At 45.0% G+C, this 22,835-nt stretch overlaps 2 protein-coding genes across 2 annotated transcripts; one reads left to right on the top strand and one right to left on the bottom strand.

The window, feature by feature from the left end:
* Positions 1 to 21: 21 nt before the first annotated feature.
* Positions 22 to 7,612, top strand: EXOSC1 (exosome component 1). Its single transcript, XM_040254793.1, has 8 exons — positions 22 to 201; positions 309 to 424; positions 2,880 to 2,954; positions 4,111 to 4,199; positions 4,964 to 4,997; positions 5,506 to 5,556; positions 5,688 to 5,772; positions 6,098 to 7,612. The coding sequence occupies exons 1-8, from the start codon at positions 171 to 173 to the stop codon at positions 6,202 to 6,204; spliced, it is 588 nt and encodes a 195-aa protein (XP_040110727.1). The 5' UTR covers positions 22 to 170; the 3' UTR covers positions 6,205 to 7,612.
* Positions 7,613 to 8,232: 620 nt separating this feature from the next.
* PGAM1 (phosphoglycerate mutase 1) lies at positions 8,233 to 15,234 on the bottom strand. Its single transcript, XM_040254792.1, has 4 exons — positions 14,904 to 15,234; positions 11,063 to 11,337; positions 10,346 to 10,526; positions 8,233 to 9,291 (listed from the first exon to the last, which is right to left on the bottom strand). The coding sequence occupies exons 1-4, from the start codon at positions 15,040 to 15,042 to the stop codon at positions 9,122 to 9,124; spliced, it is 765 nt and encodes a 254-aa protein (XP_040110726.1). The 5' UTR covers positions 15,043 to 15,234; the 3' UTR covers positions 8,233 to 9,121.
* Between the last annotated feature and the right edge of the window lie 7,601 nt (positions 15,235 to 22,835).

Raw genomic sequence — 22,835 nt, 5'->3', positions numbered from 1 at the left:
AACTCGTCCCGATGCAACCTGGGAAATGGAGTTTACGTCTTCTGAAAGCGCTTCCGGAGATTACAGATAGAGCACACCAATTAGCGAGTTTCTTACTGCGGAACTGCACCTGCATATTGGCCAATGAGAGGTCGGCCTCATTTTCCTCGGGATTTGGGACAGAGGCAGTCATGGCGCCACCCGTGAGGTACTGCATCCCCGGTAAGTCAGCGGTATCTAGAGCAAATCGTGGGCAGGGACAGGGGCAAGAAGGCCAGACGACCAACAGCTTCAGCGGACCCGTGGCTGATGCAGCGTTTTTTCCGCAGGCGAACGTCTGTGTAACTTGGAGGAGGGCAGCCCGGGCAGCGGCACCTACACCCGGCACGGCTACATCTTTTCGTCGCTTGCTGGCTGCTTGACAAAGACCAGCGAGAACGGCGCGGTAAATGGGGCAGCTTCCCTTCTCCTCTGTCTCTTTGTCTTACGCTGCCTTTGATTTCACTGTCTTTAGGCAGGGTCCTACGAGCGCGTCTTTAGTGCCTGGTTCAGGAGAAGGAGTTAGTCTCTAAGTTTCTGACAGCTGGGATCCCCGCTGCTGGACACTTAGCCATCACAAATTAGTTGTGTTGTCTGGCTTGGCTGTGTTGCTGACCCTCGGGGAAGCAAGCTGGGGAAAGAACGGAGGCGAGCTCAGCCGTGCTGTGAGCTGAATCCTGGCCGAATGTCGCCTGCTTCTCCGGCTTCATCTCGCTCCGCTACCCGCGCCTCACTCTTTGCGGAAGTCCTACTGTCTTTTTCAGTATCGCCAGTGGACCACAGAGTCTTTGTACACACGCCGTCTGTCTGGAACACGCTCCTCTCTTCCTTAGCCCGATTGAATCCTACCTACTCAGCGGAAGAGAATCCACCACCATTGCAGGAGACGCGGGCTCGATCCCTGGGTCGGGAAGATCCAGGAGAAGGGAATGGCAACACATTTCAGTATTCTTGCCTGGAAAATCCCATGGACAGAGGAGCCTGGCGGGTTACAGTTCATGGGGTCGCAAGAGTCGGACACGACTGAGCGACTAAACCACCACCACCCTTTAGATAACCTCACTAGTATCACTTTCTCAGAGAAGCCCTATAGACACCACTAGTCAAAAAGGAGAGTTTTGTTTTTGTTTGTTTTAACACTCGCAAAGAACTGTTGGGGTCAGTTTGCCTGTTTGTTTTGCCATGCAGCATGCAGGATCTTGGAAGGAACCCATGCCCCCTGCAGTGAAAGGTCAGAGTCTTAACCAGGGGACCACCAGGGAGGTCCCAAGAGCTGTTACTCCCTTTCTAAGCACTTAGTTCAACATGCAATTAAACACTCAGTTATAAGTTCCCCATTAGACCCTTCCACTACTATGCACGTAGTGCAAGGTAAATGCTCATAGATGTTTATTGAATGTATGAATAATATTCTCCCCAGTTCCAGAGGCTGATCCATGATTAGCTTGGGATCAGATAAGCAGTTCTTGGAGGAACACCTTAAAGACTGGAGGGGGGGGGGGGTTAGTCGCTAAGTCTGTCCAACTCTTGTGACCTCATGGACTGTAGCCCACCAGGCTCCTCTGTCCATGAGATTTTCCAGACAAGAATACTGGAGTGGATTGCCATTTCCTTCTCTGGAGAGTCTTCCCAACCCAGGAATTGAACCCAGGTCTCCTGCATTACAGGCAGATTCTTTACTGACTGAGCTATGAGGGAAGCCCAAATCTCTATACAGTCCGTGGAATTCTCCAGGCCAGAATACTGGAGTGGGTAGCCATTCCCTTCTCCAGGGGATCTTTCCAGCCCAGGGATCGAACCCAGGTCTCTGACATTGCAGGTAGATTATTCTTTATCAGCTGAGCTACCAGGAAAGCCCTAAAGACTGGTAGCATAGTAGAAAGAGGATTCAGTATTGACTAAACCCTAATTCTGCTTTAGGTAAGAAACTTAAACTCCCTTTATAGGTTCTAACCTATAAAACGAGAGACTTTGTATTCGATCAATTTTGGGAATTTCCCTAGGATTTGAACGTTTGTTCATTTTATAGCTGTGGGATGTGATAATGAGCCAAATATACATGGTCTCTGCTATCAAGGGGTACACATACAAACTGTAAGCAAATAAATGCTCAAGTGAATGTATACTTACACATATGATGGCTGTTCTGAAAGAATATTACAGAGTACCATGAGAACATGTAATAGGCAAACCCAGCCTAGTCAGAAGTGATATTTAGTCTGAATCTAAAGGATAAATAAGAGTTGAGTGAGTGAGCAGAAAGAGCAGGTTGAAAAGAGATCGTGAGATGGGAAAAAATTTAGTGAACTGGTGAAACTGAAAAAAGACCAGGAGAGCTGAAGCATATTGAACAAGGGAAAGATTAAGAAAAGATCAGGCTCAAAAATATCTTTCCTACACCAATAGCCAGTACCGTGCTCAAAGAGGAAACTCTACAAGTGTTAAATAGAAGTAAACAAGTATGGCCACTGTTATATAACATTTATTTGAAAATTCTAGCCTATCCAATAAAATGACAAACCAAAAGAAAGATATAACTTTGGAGGAAAGAGTCAAATTATCCATGATTACAGGCAATGTAGTTGTATGCGGAAAAACTCTTACGCAAATCACAAAAAAACTCAGAACTCATCTGAAGTGGTAAGATTATATCTTCTTGCACCTTTCTTTCTGTGGCCCCTGGGCCCCTCCTGTATCCTAAAATTTCTAAGGCTTTCTGCTCTGGGCTACAAATGAATCTGTCGTCCACCTGCTCATGTGACGTCTACTGTGGCCCAAGGTATCCCATTTTACTGTCAAGCCACAAATACCTTTATCCAAGGCTTAGCCAGGATATTCATGTTTTATTTTTCTCTCTGTAGCTTCCTGTCATATCTGTGATGAGAGAAACAGAGTCCCAATTACTGCCAGATGTAGGAGCTATTGTAACCTGCAAGGTAAGTTGGTCCTAACCTCCCTGCTTAGGATACCATCCAGTGTTGAAATCATGATCATTATAGAACTGCACTGTCCAGTATGGTAACCAATAGTCACATAAGGTCATTTAAATTTCAATAAAATTAAACAAATTTAACGTTTATTTCCTCAGTTCTGCTAGCTCCATTTCAAGTAGTCAGTAGCCACAGGTGAATGGTGCTTGCCATGTTGGTCAACAGAACTTTTCTATCATCACAGAAAGTTTTACTGGACTGTGCTGGGTCTAGAGATTTCTAGGGTAATGATCAGTGTGGTCAAGTTCAAGCTTATGTAGTCCTTTCACAGAGCTGGTTTCCTCAGTATTTAATTTTTTATTTCTGTCTGGGAAACAGGAGTACCAGAAGGTCATAAGGAGGTGTATTTTTGAACATCTAAAGCAAAACTTTTTCTGCAGAGAAATGAAAGATTTTTATAAAGTCTTTGAGGGCAAGTGCAAATTAGTGCTGTACCAATTAGTAATTATAAGACATCAGTATTCCCTGCCCATCCCCACCCTCTGCCAGTTAACTTGTAGCTCTTAGTTTTTCTCTATAAATAATTTCTCCAACAGAAAATCTATGTGGGGAATTCCTTGGCAGTCCAGTGGTTAGGACTCTGCACTTTCAGTGCCAAAGGTGTATGTTCATTCCCTGGTCAGGGAACTAAGATCCTGCAAGCCACACAGCGTGGCCAAATTTAAAAAAGGAAAAAAAGAGAAAATCTATGCATTAATTTGAAAATAACTGGACAGGCACAGTGATCCAAATATTACCCAGCAGCTGAAATGGAGACTTAAGTTCCATTCACACTACAGGCCTCTTTGTGAGATCTGCTAAAGGTCTAGTTAGAGTTTCTATGCTTCCCTTGTGTATTTATGTTAGACTTGCACATTTTTAAAAATCTCTGCCATATTATTTCATTTGATTCCCTAGGTAACTCTATTTTAGGTGGCCAGAGTGGCTTTTACTCCACTTTATGAACATCACTTAGGCAGGGATAAATACGAGTTAACTTACCTGAAATTCTATGCTTAGTAGGGATGCTTGGACTAAAATCCTAGTCTTGCCTAGTTGATTCCTGCCTCCTTCAGCTGACAACTGCTAATACTCTAATGTTGCCCTTTCCTCTGTTCCACAGGTCTCCAGCATCAATTCACGCTTTGCCAAAGTACACATCCTATATGTGGGGTCCACGCCACTTAAGAACTCTTTTCGAGGAACCATCCGGTAAGGAGTATTTTTGTCTTCATATTCGCCTCAGCGCCTGGAATGCGATTAGGATAGGATGGGAGACTGGAATTTTTAAGAACAATTAACAGTCTACTCCTGCCCTGTCTCACCTCTTTGTAGTATCTCCCCAGGTAGTATCTAAAGAAAATATTATAGTATGTGAGTTAAGACAGAAGGAAGATATTAATGAGATAGGACATTAAATAAAATAAAAAAGAATTGAATAAGCTGGAGGTGCATTGTGGGTATGATTCATACCAAAGTAGAAGGCATTAGGAAGTACCTTTTTTTCTTGTGTTTAATATCGATTAACCCAAGCATTATAAGACAATAAAAAGGGTAGTGGGTAAAGTGGTATTTTTCCCCGCTATGGGTTCTTTGAGAAGGGATAGACAGTTCTTGTGAGCTAGATAATTTAACATCTGAGGCTCTTTCCACCCTCAGGATTCTGTGTGGTTCTGTGATGCTGCCATTCAAGCTCTCCTAAGGCAGCAGAGTTCCTTATCCTCTGCCAAATCGGATCCACTTTCCTCTAGTGGGAGGTATTGATACTCCTGTTCTGTTTGATCCAAGAATGGGAACTGTGATTTTCTCCTCGGGGTTAGAACGGGAAATATTTCTCCACCTGCTCCTCTGGGTGGCAGCAGGGTCCCGATTAGGACTTGTTTTCTTTGCTCTTAGAGCTCTTTCTCTGCTAGGAGTCTGCCGGATAGTTCTTTCTCACAGATAATTAATCTTTCTGTTACTTCTTTTCTTTATAGCAAAGAAGACGTCCGAGCTACTGAAAAAGACAAGGTTGTTGGTTGGTTCTTTTTTTTCTTCATGGCTTTAGGAATCTCAGTCCTTTTAGATTATTCCAGTGAATTTCAAAAGTCTGTGGGAATGTGGAGTCCAAGGAATTTTAAGGCGTTCTCTACTGGAAGGTGTGGAATTCACCTCACTATTCCTTTCCTCTTTGTGTGATTTTTCTTCTGTTGACCAGAGAGGAGCTAGTTTACGCTTTGTCTTTGAAGCCAGGTATTTATTCATGGCTGTTCTCTCAGACTTATTCTGGACCCTTTCAGGGCAACCATAGTACCTTTTGTCTAAGTCAGATTCCTGATAAGGTTATTGAGTTCAGATCTTTCATTTACGTGATGATGCCACAGAAGCAATAAAAGTTGTTGATCTACTTGAGTAATGGTAGATCTATCATTGGGGTTCTACCCTCTGGGGTTAGAAGTAAACTAGCTCTACCCAGTGGGGTTAATAGTTTCATTACAGACCTGATCGGAGCTTTTACTTAACACTCCTTTCTTTACAGGTTGAAATTTATAAGAGTTTCCGCCCAGGGGACATCGTCTTGGCCAAAGTGGTATCCTTTATTCCCTGAAGGCTTGTGGTCCTTTGTCAAAGGAAGAAATGGAAGTAGAGAAACCACTCAAGTAGCTATGAGAGGGAAGACTTGGAAGTCTGTGTTTTCCTTTACCAACGTGATGTGACTAGATCTCCCTAGGTGATGCGCAATCCAACTACCTGCTAACCACTGCCGAAAATGAGCTGGGAGTGGTGGTGGCCCACAGCGAATCAGGTGAGTTTGTCCATGCTTCCACATGCTTACCTTTTCCTGGGAGCTAGGGTTGGGATTAGTCCACTGTTTTCCCTCATTTTTTAATTACCTTAGAAGCAATGTGAGTGTAGATACTGACTACTGGGATTAGAATGATTCTCCTTATATAATCTAAGGAAAGGAGCCACTTACTCCTTAAATCAGTAGAATAAACAAGGCTTTTTTCTGTACGAGGTGAGAAGTTCACTAGGCAGCTTGGTGACATCAGTTCACACCCAGCTGAAAAGAGAAATGTCTCGAGCAAGTATCTGGGGTCCCAGCTCCTACAGCACCTTTCCCCTTGCAGGTGTCCAGATGGTCCCCATCAGCTGGTGTGAGATGCAGTGCCCGAAGACCCACACCAAAGAATTCCGGAAGGTGGCCCGAGTACAGCCTGAGTTCCTGCAGACCTAAGAAGCCACTTTTCCCACGCAGAAGGGAAGCTGTTTTCCAAGAGTACGTGTGTGAGTCAGGAGGCTGTTGTCTTTATTCAGACACCAGGGATTGGTCAGCAGCCACCTTTAGAAAAATCTTTTCTGTAGGTGGAACATTTTTCTTGTGAGCCTTTCAGCAGATTTTCTTCTCTGGAGTAATTTCTTTTGGAGGCACCAGCAAACAACCTGTATGATGGTAGATTATAGCCTGTTCTTTGAGTGTTACAAATGTGTGTTTTTGCTATGACAAAGAAAACATTTTTATGAAAAGAATTTTAGTTTCTGTTGTCTCAAGTAGGGTAAAGCATCTAAACTGACATGACATCTAGAGCAGAGTCTTTGTAGACAATGCCTAATCACCTATCTTTTTTTGTATTTTTTATGTGCTACACACTTTTGAGTACTTGCTATGTGTCAGGCATGGGTTGAGCACAAAATTATCAACTTTTGTTCTAAGATTCAGTACAAGCTAAGGAAATTAACATCCCATCAGGCTATTTTAGACTTAAAGTACTAAAAGTCTTCCTAGGATTACTGTGCACATCAGATAAACAGCTAACTTGGAAAGCAAGATGCTTAAATTTTAGAATAAGGGCAACATTCATACCGGGTCCCAGTACGCAGTAGTGTACCTTCTGGCCCGTTTCTGTTTTCAGCGTGTTTCCTCTTCTGTAAACGACACTAGTCCTTTCAGAGGTTATCAGGATTGAAGATTATGTATATAATATGCCTCACCCAATGGCTAGCATAGAGCGCTTAAGAATTTTTTAGATGGAGGGTGTCACTTGTTCCTACTAGAAGAGGACGGCTTATGAGCTTTCTCATATTCCAATGATCTTCTCAGAGGCCTCAGAGAAAAGGTAAATGTGAGCAATGCCCCTTCCCAATTATGTAGATAACTACAGTCAGTCCTCCCTGTTCATGGATATGAAACCCATGGAGAGAGCCATCTGTACTATGCCATCTTATATTAGGCAGTTTAGCATCTGTTAATTTTGAAGTGTTTATTTTGGCTGTGCTGGGTCTTAGTTGCTCTTCACTGCAGCATGTAGACTCAGCTGCGTGCATGTGGGATCCTGTTCCCTGACCAGGGATCCAACCCTAGCCTCCTGCATTGGGAGCTGAGTCTTAGCCACTGGACCACCAAGGAAATCCCTAGCATCTGTTAATTTTAGTACCCAGAGGAGTCCTGGAATCAGTCTCCCCTCTGCAGGTAAGGGATGACTGTTTATTCCTTTTCTCCTGCAAGTGTAATTTCTGAGGTTAGGTAACTGACAGGGGTAAAACTTCAGGAGCCTAAAGGAAAGGTGTGAATCAAGTTTACGGTTTACTAATAGAAAGGGACTGGCTTTTTTAAGTCTAGTAAACAAACTTTTACCTTTCTAAAGGTATACTTTGGCCACCTCATGCAAAGAGTTGACTCATTGGAAAAGACTCTGATGCTGGGAGGGATTGGGGGCAGGAGGAGAAGGGGACGACCAAGGATGAGATGGCTGGATGGCATCATGGACTCGATGGACATGAGTCTGAGTGAACTCCGGGAGATGGTGATGGACAGGGAGGCCTGGCGTGCTGCGATTCATGGGGTCGCACAGTCGGACACGACTGAGCTACTGAATTGAACTGAAAGAAGGTATAATAGTTTCAAAATTTGATTTTAGTAACCAGTACCATTGAGCAAGAGCTGTAGAGAGGCAACAGGAAAGAGTTCAGCTCTTCAACCAGCAGTGGAGAACCCAGTGAGATACATGGTATTTGGAACCCCCCAGTGATGACCTCTCAACACTTCTGGATAAGTCTTCCCTCGGCTTGGACTGAGGACCATACCCCAGACGTGCCATTTTGACTAGACTGTATGAAGGGAGTGGGTGCAAGAGATAAAATGGCTGTGTAAAGTTGTGACTGGCTGTCCTAAAGCTCTTAGTCATACACGAACTTGGGCAGTGAGAGACATTTCGAGTTGAATGTTCGAGTTGATTTCCTCAGGTAACACATATCACACAGAAAATATTGCACATCACTCCTTTATTTTATACTGATCTGGAAAAAAGATATTTTTAGTACAGTTATGCTCAAATGAGTACTGGGCCCAAGTGCTAGGCCAAGCAACTGGAACATGGTTCAGAAGTCAGGCACAGTGAGAGACACACTTGGACATGATCAAGAGGCATTCCGCTGCCACAAAACAGTAAGGCAGGGGAGGGATTCTAAAACACACAGCAGGATGAACTCCTACACCTTAGAAGTCAAGGAGCTTATCCCATGATGGTGTAAGGAATGACTTATTTGCTGATGACCACATGTTGGAGTATTTCAACCACCACTAAAAACCCCAGAAGGGTGTTTTTTTTTTTTTTTTAAGTAAATGCAACACAAAAACATTCAGAATTGATCCAGCCTTTTAGAGTGAGGGAGGAATATTTGATTGAGTCACCATGCAGGTTACATTCATCTTCCACTGGAATGACTAGAGCCCTGAGTCACCTAACAACAGTGCCCGGCTGGCCTCTGGGGACACGAATAGGCTCTTACTTCTCATTGGTCACACCTCAGCATGGTTTTCTCCCTGACCCCTACTCAAGCAGCTCCTTAGTAATAAACCACCATCAAACCCCCCAGTGATAACCTCTCAACACTTCTGGATAAGTCTTCCCTCGGCTTGGACTGAGGACCATGCCCCAGACGTGCCATTCTGACTAGACTGTATAAAGGGAGTGGGTGCAAGAGATAAAATGGCTAATGTGGAATTAGGAGCCGCTGGTCCCCACCTGCAGCTAAACTTATGATGCCTACAGATGTCATCAGTGGGACATGTGCCAGGGAGAGGTGCAGAGGAATAGGGTGGGCCAGGGCAGGGGAGGAGGGTAATCCTTGGGAAAGTAATCTGCTGCTTGCCCTCACTTCTTGGCCTTGCCCTGGGCAGCCACAGCCTCCATGGCTTTACGCACGGTCTCCTCATCCCCCAGGAACTGCATGGGCTTGATGGGCTTCAAGTTCTTGTCCAATTCATAGACCATGGGAATGCCAGTCGGCAGGTTCAGCTCCATGATAGCCTCTTCAGAGAGACCTGAAAATATACCCCCTCCTCATGATCAGTCAAGCAAGATAAGAATCCACAGACCTCTCCAGCTTTACTGTTCATCCTCCAGGTGAGGAAATGGGTCCTCCAAGGACTCTGGCAGGAATTAAAACAAGACACCCTTTCTGATACTTGTCATAAGATTAAGGATCTGTATTAGGGTAGAGTGATCACCCAAGGAATGCCCCCTATATTCTTTCTCAGCCACTGAACAGCAAGAAAAAAGGGATGAAAGGTATCCCTCCCCAAGGGGGGATCTGGAAACCCACAGTGAAGCAGGACTATACATCTTAGTATCTCAAATGTCCTATGTTGTCCATACAGCTGCCAAAACGTGGTGCATCTGGGCCTCTAGGCCCTCGAGTGAAACAACTTAGGATGCAAATTGACACTCATGTGGGGAGTTGTAATCAGGCTGTGGTTAAGAAGGATTTTTATCAGCAATTTCAACTAGCAGTCCTAGTCCAGAGGTAAAAGTGAAAGTGAAGTCGCTCAGTTGTGTCCGACTCTGACCCCATGGATTGTATCCTACCAGGCTCCTCTGTCCATGGGATTTTCCAGGCAATAGTACTAGAGTAGATTGCCATTTCCTTCTCTAGGGGGTCTTCCCGACCCAGTCTAGAGGTAGGCATCTCAAACTTTCGTGTGTATCTCCTCTGGGGAGAGATACTTTCCATCCCTTTTTTTCTTGCTGTTCAGTGGCTAAGAAAGAATACAGGGGGCATTCCTTGGGTGATCACTCTGCTATAATGGAGCAATGACAGATGCACCTAGATGATAGATGCAGCTTCCAAATCAGGTCTGAAGTGGGACCTGAGGTTCTAACGTGTAACAAGCACCCAGTGGGGTGTGGCAGCCTCTGGTTCTGCAGATGATGCTTTGAAAAGCAAGGATCATGTTTCTACTAGGAGATAATCTGGACTGTCTCTAAGGCTCTCCGTACATCCAACCCTTTCCTGAAGGTCTCCTTCATACTAAATTAGTCCATAGTGGCAGTTCTGCTTTACCCTTCCCTGAAGGCCCCTCTGAAAAGCATACATACCCTCCAGATGCTTGACGATGCCCCGAAGGCTGTTGCCATGGGCTGCAATTAGTACCCGTTTCCCCTCCTTGATCTGGGGGACAATTTCTTCATTCCAAAAGGGCAGAGCTCTGGCAATTGTGTCCTTCAGACTCTCACAGGAGGGCAGCTGGTCTTCAGTGAGGTCTGCGTACCTGCGATCCTAAACAAAAAATCCCAGCTTACCAGTTATTACCAGTCCCATCTGTTCTGCCTATTCAGCATCCCCTAAGGGATCACAGTGATAGGTAAAAGTCTCTCACCAGGGCACTGAGAGCTTGGGAAGGGGGATTATTACTATCCTGCCCTCCCTCCCCCATTACCCACGACAGGGAAGATTGAAGAGTCCAAAAGAAACACAGCTTAGGAAAGGTAGGCCTCAAGGCTCTTCCCAACTCACTTTACCTTGAAATTGGTTTAGGAAGACCCTATCAGCTACGGTGCAGTTTTAAAAAATATGGCAATACATGTAAAAAAGATAGAAATTCTTCATAGATAAAGCACATAAACTCTCTAACTAAATCGTTTAACGAGTGATGGTCATTCCTTGGAGAAGAGGGATTACAAGGGGGGATTTATTTTATCATAAATTAGAAATTCAGTGATCTAGGCAGATACTAATAAAAGCTAAAAGAGAGAAGTCCAGATTCTGATCCCCTGGTCCTGTGTGCAGCGAGCCAAACCTCAGTGTGTCCATACCTTACTGATGTTGCTGTAGAAGGGATGGTCGGGCTCCATGGGAGGCGGCGGGACATCATAGGAGCGCCTCCAGATCTTCACCTGGGCCTCGCCATGCTTGGCAGCAGTTTCTGCCTTATTGAGGCCAGTCAGACCCCCATAGTGTCGCTCATTAAGGCGCCAAGTCCTCACCACTGGCAGCCACATTTGGTCAATGGCATCCAGCACTGTCCAGAGGGTCCGGATTGCTCTCTTCTGCACTGAGGTGAAGCAGATGTCAAACTCATAGCCAGCATCTGAAAATTGTAAGTTAAAAGTGATAAGCTAATGAGGTCCACTCTAGAGCCAGAGTTTCTTCTTTTTTCTTTTCTTTAGCCATGCCACACGGCTTGTGGGATCTTAGTTCCCCACCAGGGATTAAACCTGGGCCCTCAGCAGTGAGGGCAAAGAGTTCTAACTACTAGACCACCAGGAAATCCCCTAGAGCCAGAATTTTCTTACATATAAATCTCAGGTATGGACAACCCAAATGAAAATTATTTGGCTAAATATTTTGTATACCCTAAATATTTTATTTTGCATACAGGAAAAACAACATTTTGCCTTTGGGGAAGGTAACATTTGTTGATTTATGTTGCAATTGACAATATACTTCCCAGCAGCTTCCCAATAATTCATCTAACCAAAGGCCCAAATGTACTATCAACGAGCTAACCTGAGATCTGCGCTAATCCCCAGAGTGCTGTGCTTAAGCACATTTTATTTGCTTTAATTCTTTTAACATAAGGATATTAAAAACTTGGAGTCACTTAATAAACATAATAGTTAATATTTATAGAGGATTTACCATCTGTCAGGCACTGGACTAGTAAGTACTTTGTATGTATTTTATTTAGTCTTCATAACAATCTAATGAGGTTACATCATTACAATCCATCTTACCGGCGGGGGAAATAGAAACTGCAGGAGTTAAGCAAATTATCTGAGGTCACAGATATTACATGAAAGGTTAAAAACCCAGGTTGTATAACTCTATAATCCAACTCATAACCACCATCTCTAGCTATCTCCATAGCTTCCTAACTTCTAAGGATTCTGATGTTTGTATTTTAGTTAGAACTGTCACTTCTGATTGATAATTACTAATATATTTCAATCCTCTCTAATTTCTGGTCCAGGAGAAATGGGATTTTAAATTCAACAATTAGGATACAGCAAGAGCTCTTAGAGGATGCTGATAAAACCAGTTTGTTGCATGAAATTGTATCTTCCCTAGCGTATGGAAATCACATCACAATCTCTTCATCCACAGTTCCTTTCTGCTAGTCAAATTACTTGACTACCCTATATATCTACCTACCTACATCAACTGTTAAACCAAGTTTAAGAGAAGCCACTCACTGGAGAAACAGCAGACCTCTCCTCTACACACAGCAGTTATGAGGGGTGGTATCAAGAGTTATGTTGGCCCAACCAGTAAGTTACAACCATATATATCTTCATTTATGGTTCACAAACCATTATTCTCCCTCCCACTTTAATGGGGAGATGTCCCTTTCCTTATGCGGTGAACCAGGAAAACATTCCTGTTTTCTTCAGTGAGGCTATAAGGCCCTCATTGAAATTCAGCACAAACTTTCCTGTGTGTTGCTTCGTATTGAGACCAACAGTAATTAATGAAGTGAATTTTCTGCCAGTCATTCAACTGAGAATAAGGCCAGTAAGAACTACACTGATGGGGGAAGGGAGGATTAGTCACCAGGAGACTCACCAGCACCCACGAGGGAAAAGACACATCTCATCGCTGAGCCTCAGGACAAGTCCTAGTAGACTCACTTACCATCTCCTCCCTAACTTTATGGGGAAGAATGATTCCCCAGTAAAAGGCTGAGTCACTGGGAAGCAGCATCCTCAGCGCAAGGCTCAGCTGCCATGCTGAAAAGCTGTGGTTTTTTCACTGAGTTTTCTAATTGCAGTGGAGTGCTGCATATTAGATACACAAATAGATCCCAGAGAAAAAGGGCAGTTCCCCTTATAACTCTCAACAAACTCTAAAGCCTCTTCCTTTAACTTGGCCATCAAACAAAAGCAGAGTTTAGGACGCTCCCAGGGATGGGGTTAGCTGGTGTGCCATGTGGCCTCCATCCTCCCTTAATATGGCGTGGTGAAACTCAGTTCTTGCTAACTTGCTCCTGAAATCATGCAAGATTTTATAAGCCCTAGAGTACTTAAAGCCCTGGTGAAATTAATACTTTATTTTAGGCCTTTTATATTATTAGATTATTCATATGATCTTCATCATTCAGAATTTTTGCTTTTAGTCATTTTTTATTTAATCATCTGTGATGCCCCTAAACAGTTATTTTTAAAATTTAATGGGCTTTCTTTTTAAACTAATGCTACTAACATTTACTTAAAAACTGAACTAGGGTCTGTTATTTTAAGAGATTACAAGTTAAGGTATTTGACCAGTCTTAGGGGACAGCTGCACTTGCAACTTCATCAACTGAATGATGAAGACCATATGAATAATCTAATAATATAAAAGGCCTAAAATAAAGTATTAATTTCACCAGAGCTTTAAGTACTGTAGGGCTTATAAAATCTTGCATGATTTCAGGAGCAAGTTAGCAACTGTTCTGGGTCAGTCATCAGCAAACCACCACAGACCCATTCAGTTCTTCCTGCCAGACAGGAGAGAAAATGGCCTCCTTTACCAGCACTTTCCCCATCCTGGCCTCTCCTAACCGGTACGAGGTCACACCGGGCCATCCCAAATTATTCACACACATCCTCAGCAGGATTACATTTCCCAGATTTGTTTCCAAGCCTTTGCTTCATTTCTAAAAGATCTACAGTGGAGGCAAAAACCTAGAAAGAGCAAATTTGGGCCAAATATCTGATTCACATCAACCAGGCATCAATGACCTATTTCAATGGCTGCTGCTTTGTCGAGGTTAAAAGGGAGCAGAGCAGGATCAATGGAAGCACCTCCTCAGTCCCGAGATTCTTCGAATTGCTGGCAGCAGGGAATGCTTCCTTATTAGCATTTCAAAATCACAGAGAGCCGTCTGCCAGAGGGGGCCAGCCAGAGTAGGCAAGCTTATCTCACTTCCACTTCCACCTTTGCCTGCGCCAGCCTACCAGTTCCCTCGCACCTACCTGTTTACTCATCCCCAGAACAGAGGCCAGCGTGGTGGACTAGGAATAAGATGTAGCCTTGGTCAAGTCCTCTTTCCAACTCTCACTTTCCCAACTATGAAAGAGGGCCAGGGAGAGTTGGGAAGGAAGGGAATGAAATCTGTATATGGGGTTGTGAAGAGGATTCACTCAAATCCTTCATTCATTCAACCACTCATTTACATTTGTGAATGCACTCGACACAGGGTTTGTGGAATGCTGCTAAACAGCATCCTACAGGAGCACATGGATGTCTCTGGTATCCGCGGCGCCGCTTCACTCCCCCACGGCGGGGAGAAGCATGTGGCCTGCCACTTCATCAGCCTCCCTAGCCTAGAGTAGGTTTGGTTTTAGCCACTGGAAGACACTGGGCATCCAATTTAGTGACCAGTCCCCGAGTTACTAAATGCTCAGACTAAGACGAGAACAATTTCGCAAGGCGGTGTGGAGAGCGCAATAAAACTGCGCGGTGACCGCCCGGGTCCTCTTCTTGGCTGGGTGACCTTGAGCAAGTCGATCCCCCAACCCTGGCTCATTTTCTCAACTGCAAAATACACTGTTAGAAAGAAGAAGCCTAAGGTCTAGACGTTCTCCGGGAGGGGGTGAGGCCAGGCGGCCGTGACCCAGAGGCGCCAGCCCCGGCCTTCGCAGCCCACATCCACCGCCCCGGCCGGCTACGCACCTCTCAGCGCCTGCCCGCCTCGCTTCGCCTCCTCGTGCCCTGCTGGGCTCAGGTCCGCGTCGTACCAGCCGCTGAAACGGTTCTCCAGGTTCCATGTGCTCTCACCGTGCCGGATCAGCACCAGCTTGTAGGCGGCCATGGCTGCGGTTCGGGATGCGGCGCAGTCGGGATCACCGAGATTCCGGAGTCGCCGCCCGGCCCCCGGCTGCGCCTGCGCGCTTGCGCCCCACTCTTCAGCTCCCTTTCACTTGCACGGCCAAATCTTTCCACTAGCTCTGGGCCACCCTCCTCCCGCCGGGTGTACGCATGCGCTCCGTGCGGGCGCTGCAGCCGCCGGGCGGAGGGGGCGCTCTCCCAGGAAGACAGGGCGCATGCGGTCTCCGCCGCCTACCCCGCGTCCGCCGCGGCGGTCACGAAGCGCACGTAAGCGCCCAAAGGCGGTGGAATCTTTGGGCGGTGCCCAGAAGTGCATACCGGCCGGAGTGTCATCGAATTGAATTGCAGTCATTCATAAGCCCTTCGTTGTAATAAAATGTTCTTTATTATTCCAATCGCGCTTGGCTTGCCCAGATCACTTTCCCATTCGAACACAGATTGTGATTCACACGCCTGCGTTCCAGTCTTCACTCTTCTATTTTATTCGCTTTGTGGACACTGCTTAACCTCGCTCACCCTCGTCTGTAAACGAACGTAGTAAATATTCAGCTGGTGGCTATCTACCAGGAGGGTTTCCCAGGTGGTCAATGGGTAAAGAATCCGCCTGCAAAGCAGGAGACACAGGAAACGCGGGTTCTATCCCTGGGTTAGGAAGATCCCCTGGAGAAGGGCATGACAACCCACTCCAGTATTCCTGCCTGGAGAAGCCCATGGACAGAGGAGCCTGGCGGGCTACAGTGCATGGGGTCGCAAAGAGTTGGACAGACTGAAGTGGCCGAGCGTGAGTATATCTACCTGGAAGGTACTCAGTAAATAATGGTTGTTTCTATCTCATTTCCATGGACAATGATCTCCATGAGGACACCGGTTCTGACTGCTAGTTTGAAAGACTTGCTCTTCATTTAACACAGAGCTGTTTGTCCCAACTTTTCTAGTCTCTCACAGCCTCTGGTCAATGTCTCCTGGACCAACAGTGAAGCAAACTCTAGGCCGATCAAACACTCCAGAAAGAGAAGGATTACTGCTTGTCCCTCACCTACACCTAATCAGCAATTTAAGTAGACAGCTTATCTGCTGTTTATCTAGACAGCTTTCCAGTGCCCATGCCACTATGTCCTGGTTTATTTCAACCTTGCCACTTTATTGAGCACCAAACATGAGTCAGGCAGTGGACCAGGGTCAAAGATGGGTAGAATGTGTTTTCTGCCCTTCATAGCAGGCGGAGTGCAAATAAGGCCCATGTGTAAAACACCTAACAAAGAAATTGTGCTGTGTGTTATACTTTGACAAATTATACAAAAGTTTTTAACACTCACTCATAAAGCACCTACTATGTATCAGGCAGTGTTTTAAGTACTTTACAAACATTAGCTCATTCACTCCTTATATCCTCATGATGGTCTTAGGAGTCTGAAGCGAAGTGAAGTCACTCAGTCGTGTCCAACTCTTTGCGACCCCATGGACTGTAGCCTATCAGGCTCCTCCGTCCATGGGATTTTCCAGGCAAGAGTGCTGGAGTGGATTGCCATTTCCTTCTCCAGGGGATCTTCCTGACCCAGGAATCGAACCCGGCTCTCCCGCATTGCAGGCAGACGCTTTAGCGTCTGAGCCACCAGGGAAGCCCATTTAGGAGTCTAGTACTATTGATTCCCTATTTATTGAAGAGGAAACTGAGGGATGAAGCAATTTGCCCAGGGTTGCAGGAACCAGGATTCAAGCCTAGGCTCGCTGCCTCCCAAGTCCGTGAATATCTAACCTAATATTCTCTGTGGGCTCCACATAAATGTTGCATTTAGGGCACTTACTGACTTTAAAGAGTGGGAAGGGTTTGATAGGCAGAGAAAAGGCACTTTGCTAAAAACGTGAATCAAAGCACACAAAACTGGTTTTTAGATATGTCATCTACTGTCCGTGAAAGTGTTGCAGGGAGAAGTCAATTCTGACTCCATGTTGAAACTGTTTCTTTGACTTGCTTTCCATTGCTTTTGTTATTATAATCATACGTAATGGCCTGCCTCAGAGAATCCTGCCCCACTGCCAGACTGTTAAACTAAAGGGCCTTTGTTCAGAAAGAACTCTGTCCATCTGCAGATGGCAGGAAGAAAGAAATGAACACATCCCCCTGTCTAAAGCTTGCTATTTTAGGAGATATTTGAAAATTAATGGCCTTTTTATTTTGCTCCTTCCCCTGCCCCTCAACCTCTGATTCATAAAAGAAGCTGGCATCCAGACCCAGGGAAGATGATTATTTTGAGACATTAGTCTACCATCTTCTCGATCAGTCGGTTCTCTGAACAAAGTCGTATTGCTTGCCTCAACACCTCATCTCTGGATTCACTGGCCTGTCATGAGATAAGCAGACCTTACTTGGACTTGGTAACAAAAGTTTACCATGTCCAGTGTTTTAACGTATTATCTCAACCTTCTCGCAATTCATATAATGTAGGTTCTCCATTCTACAGATGAAGAAACTGAGGCCTGGGGATATAATTAGTCCAAAGTCACAACTGCGGGCAGAAGTGAAAAAGAACCCAGGACTCAAACCCAGACAGTCAGTGGCCGAGTGTGCACTCTAACCACAATGTTCCACTGCCTCCTTCCTCTGCAGCTGGGAGAAGATGGGACTCAGTGACCAGAGAGGTCACTGGAATGAGGTCCAGCACTAAAAGCTGCACTTGGAGTTTATGGACTTCCAGGGCTGCAAAGCAAGACCTGCCCTGGACGGTTTCCTTGTTCAAGCTCCTGGCATGGCCCATGTGGGGACCTTGGAAGACTCCCTCTTTGGAAATTCTCCCTCTGGCCTTTCCTTCTGCTTGGTCACTGCAGTACTGATGCGCATACACTCCCAGCCTTAACCTTGCCTTTTCAGACTAGCAAATAGTCATAAATAATAATAATGTATTATTAACATATTGATAACAAATGCTGTTACCCATGCGATCAAGACTGGGATTGGAACTGAGCATGTAACTGGGATACTTTGGGCAGGAGGCCAAGGGTGTCTGTGCCTCCAGCCTTGGGAGAGAGCCTGGGAATCCTAATTTATTGCTTTCATCCATTTGCTGTGCTTCCAGAAGGAATCTCTCACCTCCTTGGAATTCTGAGGAACTCTAACTCACTCACAGGATATCTACCTTAGATTATCAAAGATTTTTTATGTATCTATTTATATCAGGTCAACTCAACTAGAAACTCCTTGAGGATGGGCATTGCAACTCTATTTCATATACCCATGAAGACTTTGCCCTTGGCCAACTCCAGGGCAGCTCCTCAGAGCTATCTAAGAGGCTGTCCTCCTGGCTGTAGTTCTCAGAAGGTCCCCAGATAAAACTTTCATTCACTCCTAGGTCCTAGTTTTCACTTGATATATGACTCCCAGCCCCGGGCCAGGACCTTCCCCTACTGTGTAACTAGTTTCCGTGATCCCTGTTTTAGGACCACCCCAGGTCCAGGATTTGGAAGGAAAGGACAGAAACTGGATCTTATTGCCACTGCCTGGACCAGGCAGGTGTCTAAGCCCCCAACAGGTCCTAAACCCCTCTGGAGATTTAACCCTTTGAGAAACATGGTCCACTGTTAAAGTAAAATGCTCCTGAGGGGAAGGAGGTGAATGGTTTAAGCTAGCTGTCTCATGAAGAAAAGTTCTCATACCCCAAAGACTGTCCTGTTGCCAAGGCAACAAGTAACAACCCCAAAGGGTTTTAAACCATATCAGCAATGACAACTCATCTCCCTTTAATGGAACGATGACAGTTTGCCTTGGTGACCGCACTTCTGAAGGTCAGTCAGTCAGAAAGAGTCACCAGCCAGTCCCTAAACTCTCCCTCCTGTAAGTGTGCCCATCCCTGACTTTCACACCTCCCAGCACCTCATGGACAATCACTTCCCTGTTCCACTCAAAGAGACTGCCCCACAGGCAGTGCTGTGTACTCCCAAAGTAAATCAGAGATTCAGCTTTTTGTTTCAGCTGTTTAGAGGTGGTGTCTTCTATAGACACCCTCCACATCTAGTCTGGAACTGCTTGCCTCCCTGGGAGTAATTTTTCCTTCCTCTAGGACTATTGCTAGTCTCTACAGTATCTTGGTTACTTAGAAAAAGACCAGTTCCAATGAGAATGGGAGTTCAGATCCCTCAGGTGGGAAATTGAGCAGTCCACAGTCTACATAACTGCACATTGCAATCTAGCTCATTCCTCATAACTGGTCAGTCAGTGAGTGCTGCCCATTCCACCTCCTAAATACATTTTCCCATCTATCTTCTCCTTTTTGCTCCCACTGCCACAGCCTTGGTGTCAGACCTCATTGTTTCTTGCCTGTACTGGTGCAGTAGTCTTTAATTAGCATCCTGCCTCTAGGGCAAACATGTCACGTTACCTCTAGCCTCTGTGTCTTTGCAGCTGCTGTTCCCTAGGCCTGGCCCACACCTCCACCTTTCCTTTCTGATCAATTTCAGTTCACCATGCAGTTCCAGTGTCACTGCAATGGACTGAACGTTTATGTCCCCAAACTCATATGTTGAGATCTTAACCTTCAAAATGAAAAATACAAAAGAAACCATAACCGATGAACCTAGAGCCTATTATACAGAGTGAAGTAAGTCAGAAAGAGAATAATAAATATCATCTATTAATGCACATATATGAAATCTAGAACGATGGTACTGATGAGCATATTTGCAGGGCAGCAATGGAGACGCAGAGATAAAGAACAGACATCTGGGCACAGGTGGGTGGTGGGGGCGGGGAGGAAGGAGAGGGTAGGATGAATGGAGAGAGTGGCATGGAAACATATGCATTACCATACGTAAAATAGATAGCCAGTGGGAATTTGCTGTATGACTCAGGAAACTCAAACCAGGGTTCTGTAACAACCTAGAGGGGTGGGATGTGGGAGGTGAGAAGGAAGTTCAAGAGGGAGGGGACATATGTATACCTATGGCTGATTCATGTTGATGTGTGACAGAAACCAACACAATATTGTAAAGCAATTATCCTTCAATTAAAAATAAATAAATGTTTTTAAAATGCAAAAAAAACATCATAACCTTGATGTGATGGTATTAGGAGGTGCAGACTATGGGAGGTGCTTAGACCATGAGGGTTCATGGGATTAGTATCTTATAAAAGAAAGCCCAAGGACTTCCCTGATGATCCAGTGGCTAAGACTCCATGCTTCCAGTGCAGGTGCCTGGGGCTCAGTTCCTGGTCGGGGAGCTGGATCCCACATGCCACAGCCACAGATCCCGCATACTTCAACCAGGATCGAAGATACCACGTGTCTAAGACCAAGTGCAGCCAAATTGAAGAAAAAAGAAATGAACACATTTATTTTAAAAAAGAGAGAGAGAGAGAGCTCACAGAGTTCTCTTGCCCTTTTTGCCATGTGGGGACTCAGCAAGTAGACAGCAGTCTATGGATCAGAAAGCAATCCTCACCTGACATTGAATCTGCCTCCTAGACCTGCCCACACCCTGCCAAGCTCAAGGCTCCCTGACTCCTAGGCACACCTGGATGATGGCGTGGATCATATCATCACCATGGTTTCTTCACTGCCACCCCAACCAGCCTGTGAGCACTGTACATGAGAACTAGGCCACTGTGATGTTTTTGTAATCAGCTGATCATGAAGAAAAGGACTTGAGAGAAAAGTAAGTTTAAAATGCCAACTCTATCATTTAATGCTGTTGGGAACCTAAGCAAGTACTCGACTTTCTCCAGCTTTGGTTTCTCCATGTGTATAATATGGATAATGATGTGAAAAGAAACTTAAAAATGGAGTCAATATTGCTAACAGAATGCTCTAAAATGAAGCTGGGAGAGATTTCCTTGGTGGTTCAGTGGCTGAAAACTCAGCAGTGGCCACAGGACTGGAAAAGGTCAGTTTTCACTCCATCCCAAAAAAAGGCAATGCCAAAAAATGCTCAAACTACTGTACAATTGCACTCATCTCACACACTAGTAAAGTAATGCTCAAAATTCTCCAAGCCAGGCTTCAGCAGTACGTGAACCGTGAACTTCCAGATGTTCAAGCTGGTTTTAGAAAAGGTAGAGGAACAAGAGATCAAATTGCCAACATCCAATGGATCATCAAAAAAGCAAGAGAGTTCCAGAAAAACATCTCTTTCTGCCTTATTGACTATGCCAAAGCCTTTGACTGTGTGGATCACAATAAACTGTGGAAAATTCTGAGATGGGAATACCAGATCACCTGACCTGCCTCTTGAGAAACCTATATCCAGGTCAGGAAGCAACAGTTAGAACTGGACATGGAACAACAGACTGGTTCCAAATATGAAAAGGAGTACATCACGGCTGTATATTGTCACCCTGCTTATTTAACTTCTATGCAGAGTACATCATGAGAAATGCTGGGCTGGAAGAAGCACAAGTTGGAATCAAGATTGCTGGGAGAAATATCAATAACCTCAGATATGCAGGTGACACCACCCTTATGGCAGAAAGTGAAGAGGAACTAAAAAGCCTATTGTTGAAAGTGAAAGAGGAAAGTTAAAAAGGTGGCTTAAAGCTCAGCATTCAGAAAACTAAGATCATGGCATCTGGTCCCATCACTTCATGGGAAATAGATGGGGAAACAGTGGAAACAGTGTCAGACTTTATTTTGGGGGGCTTCAAAATCACTGCAGATGGTGATTGCAGCTATGAAATTAAAAGACACTTACTCCTTGGAAGGAAAGTTATGACCAACCTAGATAGCATATTAAAAAGCAGAGACATTACTTTGCCAACAAAGGTCCGTCTAGTCAAGGCTATGGTTCTTCCAGTGTTCATGTATGGATGTGAGAGTTGGACTGTGAAGAAAGCTAAGCGCCAAAGAATTGATTCTTTTGAACTGTGGTGTTGGAGAAGGCTCTTGAGAGTCCCTTGGACTGCAAGAGATCCAACCAGTCCATCCTAAAGGAAATCAGTCCTGGGTGTTCATTGGAAGGACTGATGCTGAGGCTGAAACTCCAATACTTTGGCCACCTGATGCGAAGAGTTGACTCATTGGAAAAGACCCTGATGCTGGGAGAGATTGGGAGCAGGAGGAGAAGGGGACGACAGAGGATGAGATGGCTGGATGGCATCACCGACTTGATGGACATGAATTTGAGTAAGCTCCAGGAGTTGGTGATGGACAGGGAGGCCTGGTGTGCTGCGATTCATGGGGTCGCAAAGAATCGGACACGACTGAGCAACTGAACTGAACTGAACTCAGTGGCTAAGACTCCATGCTTCCAGTGCAGGGAGCCCAGGTTTGATCCCCGGTCAAAAAACTAGATCCCACCTACTGCAACTAAGACCCAGGGCAGCCAAATAGATAAATAAAAATAAAAGTTTTTAACATACAAATTAAAAATTAAATGGAGCTGGGAGGTCTTTAAGGAAGTGTGACTTATGTGGTTCTCTGCCTGGATGGAAATCTGACCTTTTGAGCATTTATTGCCTTAATGAACGCACGCATCCAGAGTATCTGCCCAATGTTCTAGAAACTCAAGATTTGTATCAGACTCTTACCCTAAAACACTTGTCACAGCCTGTCCCTTAAGGGCATACATTTCCTTTCTTGCTCTAGAATGTATTCTGGTGGCTTTTGTCTTTATAACCGTCTGACTCTTCCTTGGAACACTCTTTAGTTTTCACCCAAATTTGTTTCTCCAGAATTATAATTCTTAAGAACAAAATAAACTCTTTTCTTATTTGCAGCCTTCTGTGTGTGTGAGTGCTTGTTGTTGTTTGGCTGATGATAATGACACCTACTGCACAGCACAGCTGTGAGG

Source organism: Oryx dammah, unplaced genomic scaffold (assembly GCF_014754425.2).
Source record: "Oryx dammah isolate SB20612 unplaced genomic scaffold, SCBI_Odam_1.1 HiC_scaffold_14, whole genome shotgun sequence".
Taxonomy (NCBI): domain Eukaryota; kingdom Metazoa; phylum Chordata; class Mammalia; order Artiodactyla; family Bovidae; genus Oryx; species Oryx dammah.
Note: the sequence above shows the minus strand (reverse complement) of the source record. Positions and strands in the feature narration are given on the sequence as shown.

Bases quoted from the DNA above. Each gene is read 5' to 3' on its own strand.
- PGAM1 (XM_040254792.1), bottom strand. From the start codon at position 15,042: ATGGCCGCCTACAAGCTGGTGCTGATCCGGCACGGTGAGAGCACATGG. The intron at 10,527-11,062 runs GTATGGACACAC...TTTTTTGTTTAG, and splicing joins TCTACAGCAACATCAGTAAG to GATCGCAGGTACGCAGACCT. The intron at 9,292-10,345 runs GTATGTATGCTT...GTATATTTTCAG, and splicing joins CATCGTCAAGCATCTGGAGG to GTCTCTCTGAAGAGGCTATC.
- EXOSC1 (XM_040254793.1), top strand. From the start codon at position 171: ATGGCGCCACCCGTGAGGTACTGCATCCCCG. The intron at 5,557-5,687 runs GTATCCTTTATT...TGATGTGACTAG, and splicing joins ACATCGTCTTGGCCAAAGTG to ATCTCCCTAGGTGATGCGCA. The intron at 5,773-6,097 runs GTGAGTTTGTCC...TTCCCCTTGCAG, and splicing joins GGTGGCCCACAGCGAATCAG to GTGTCCAGATGGTCCCCATC.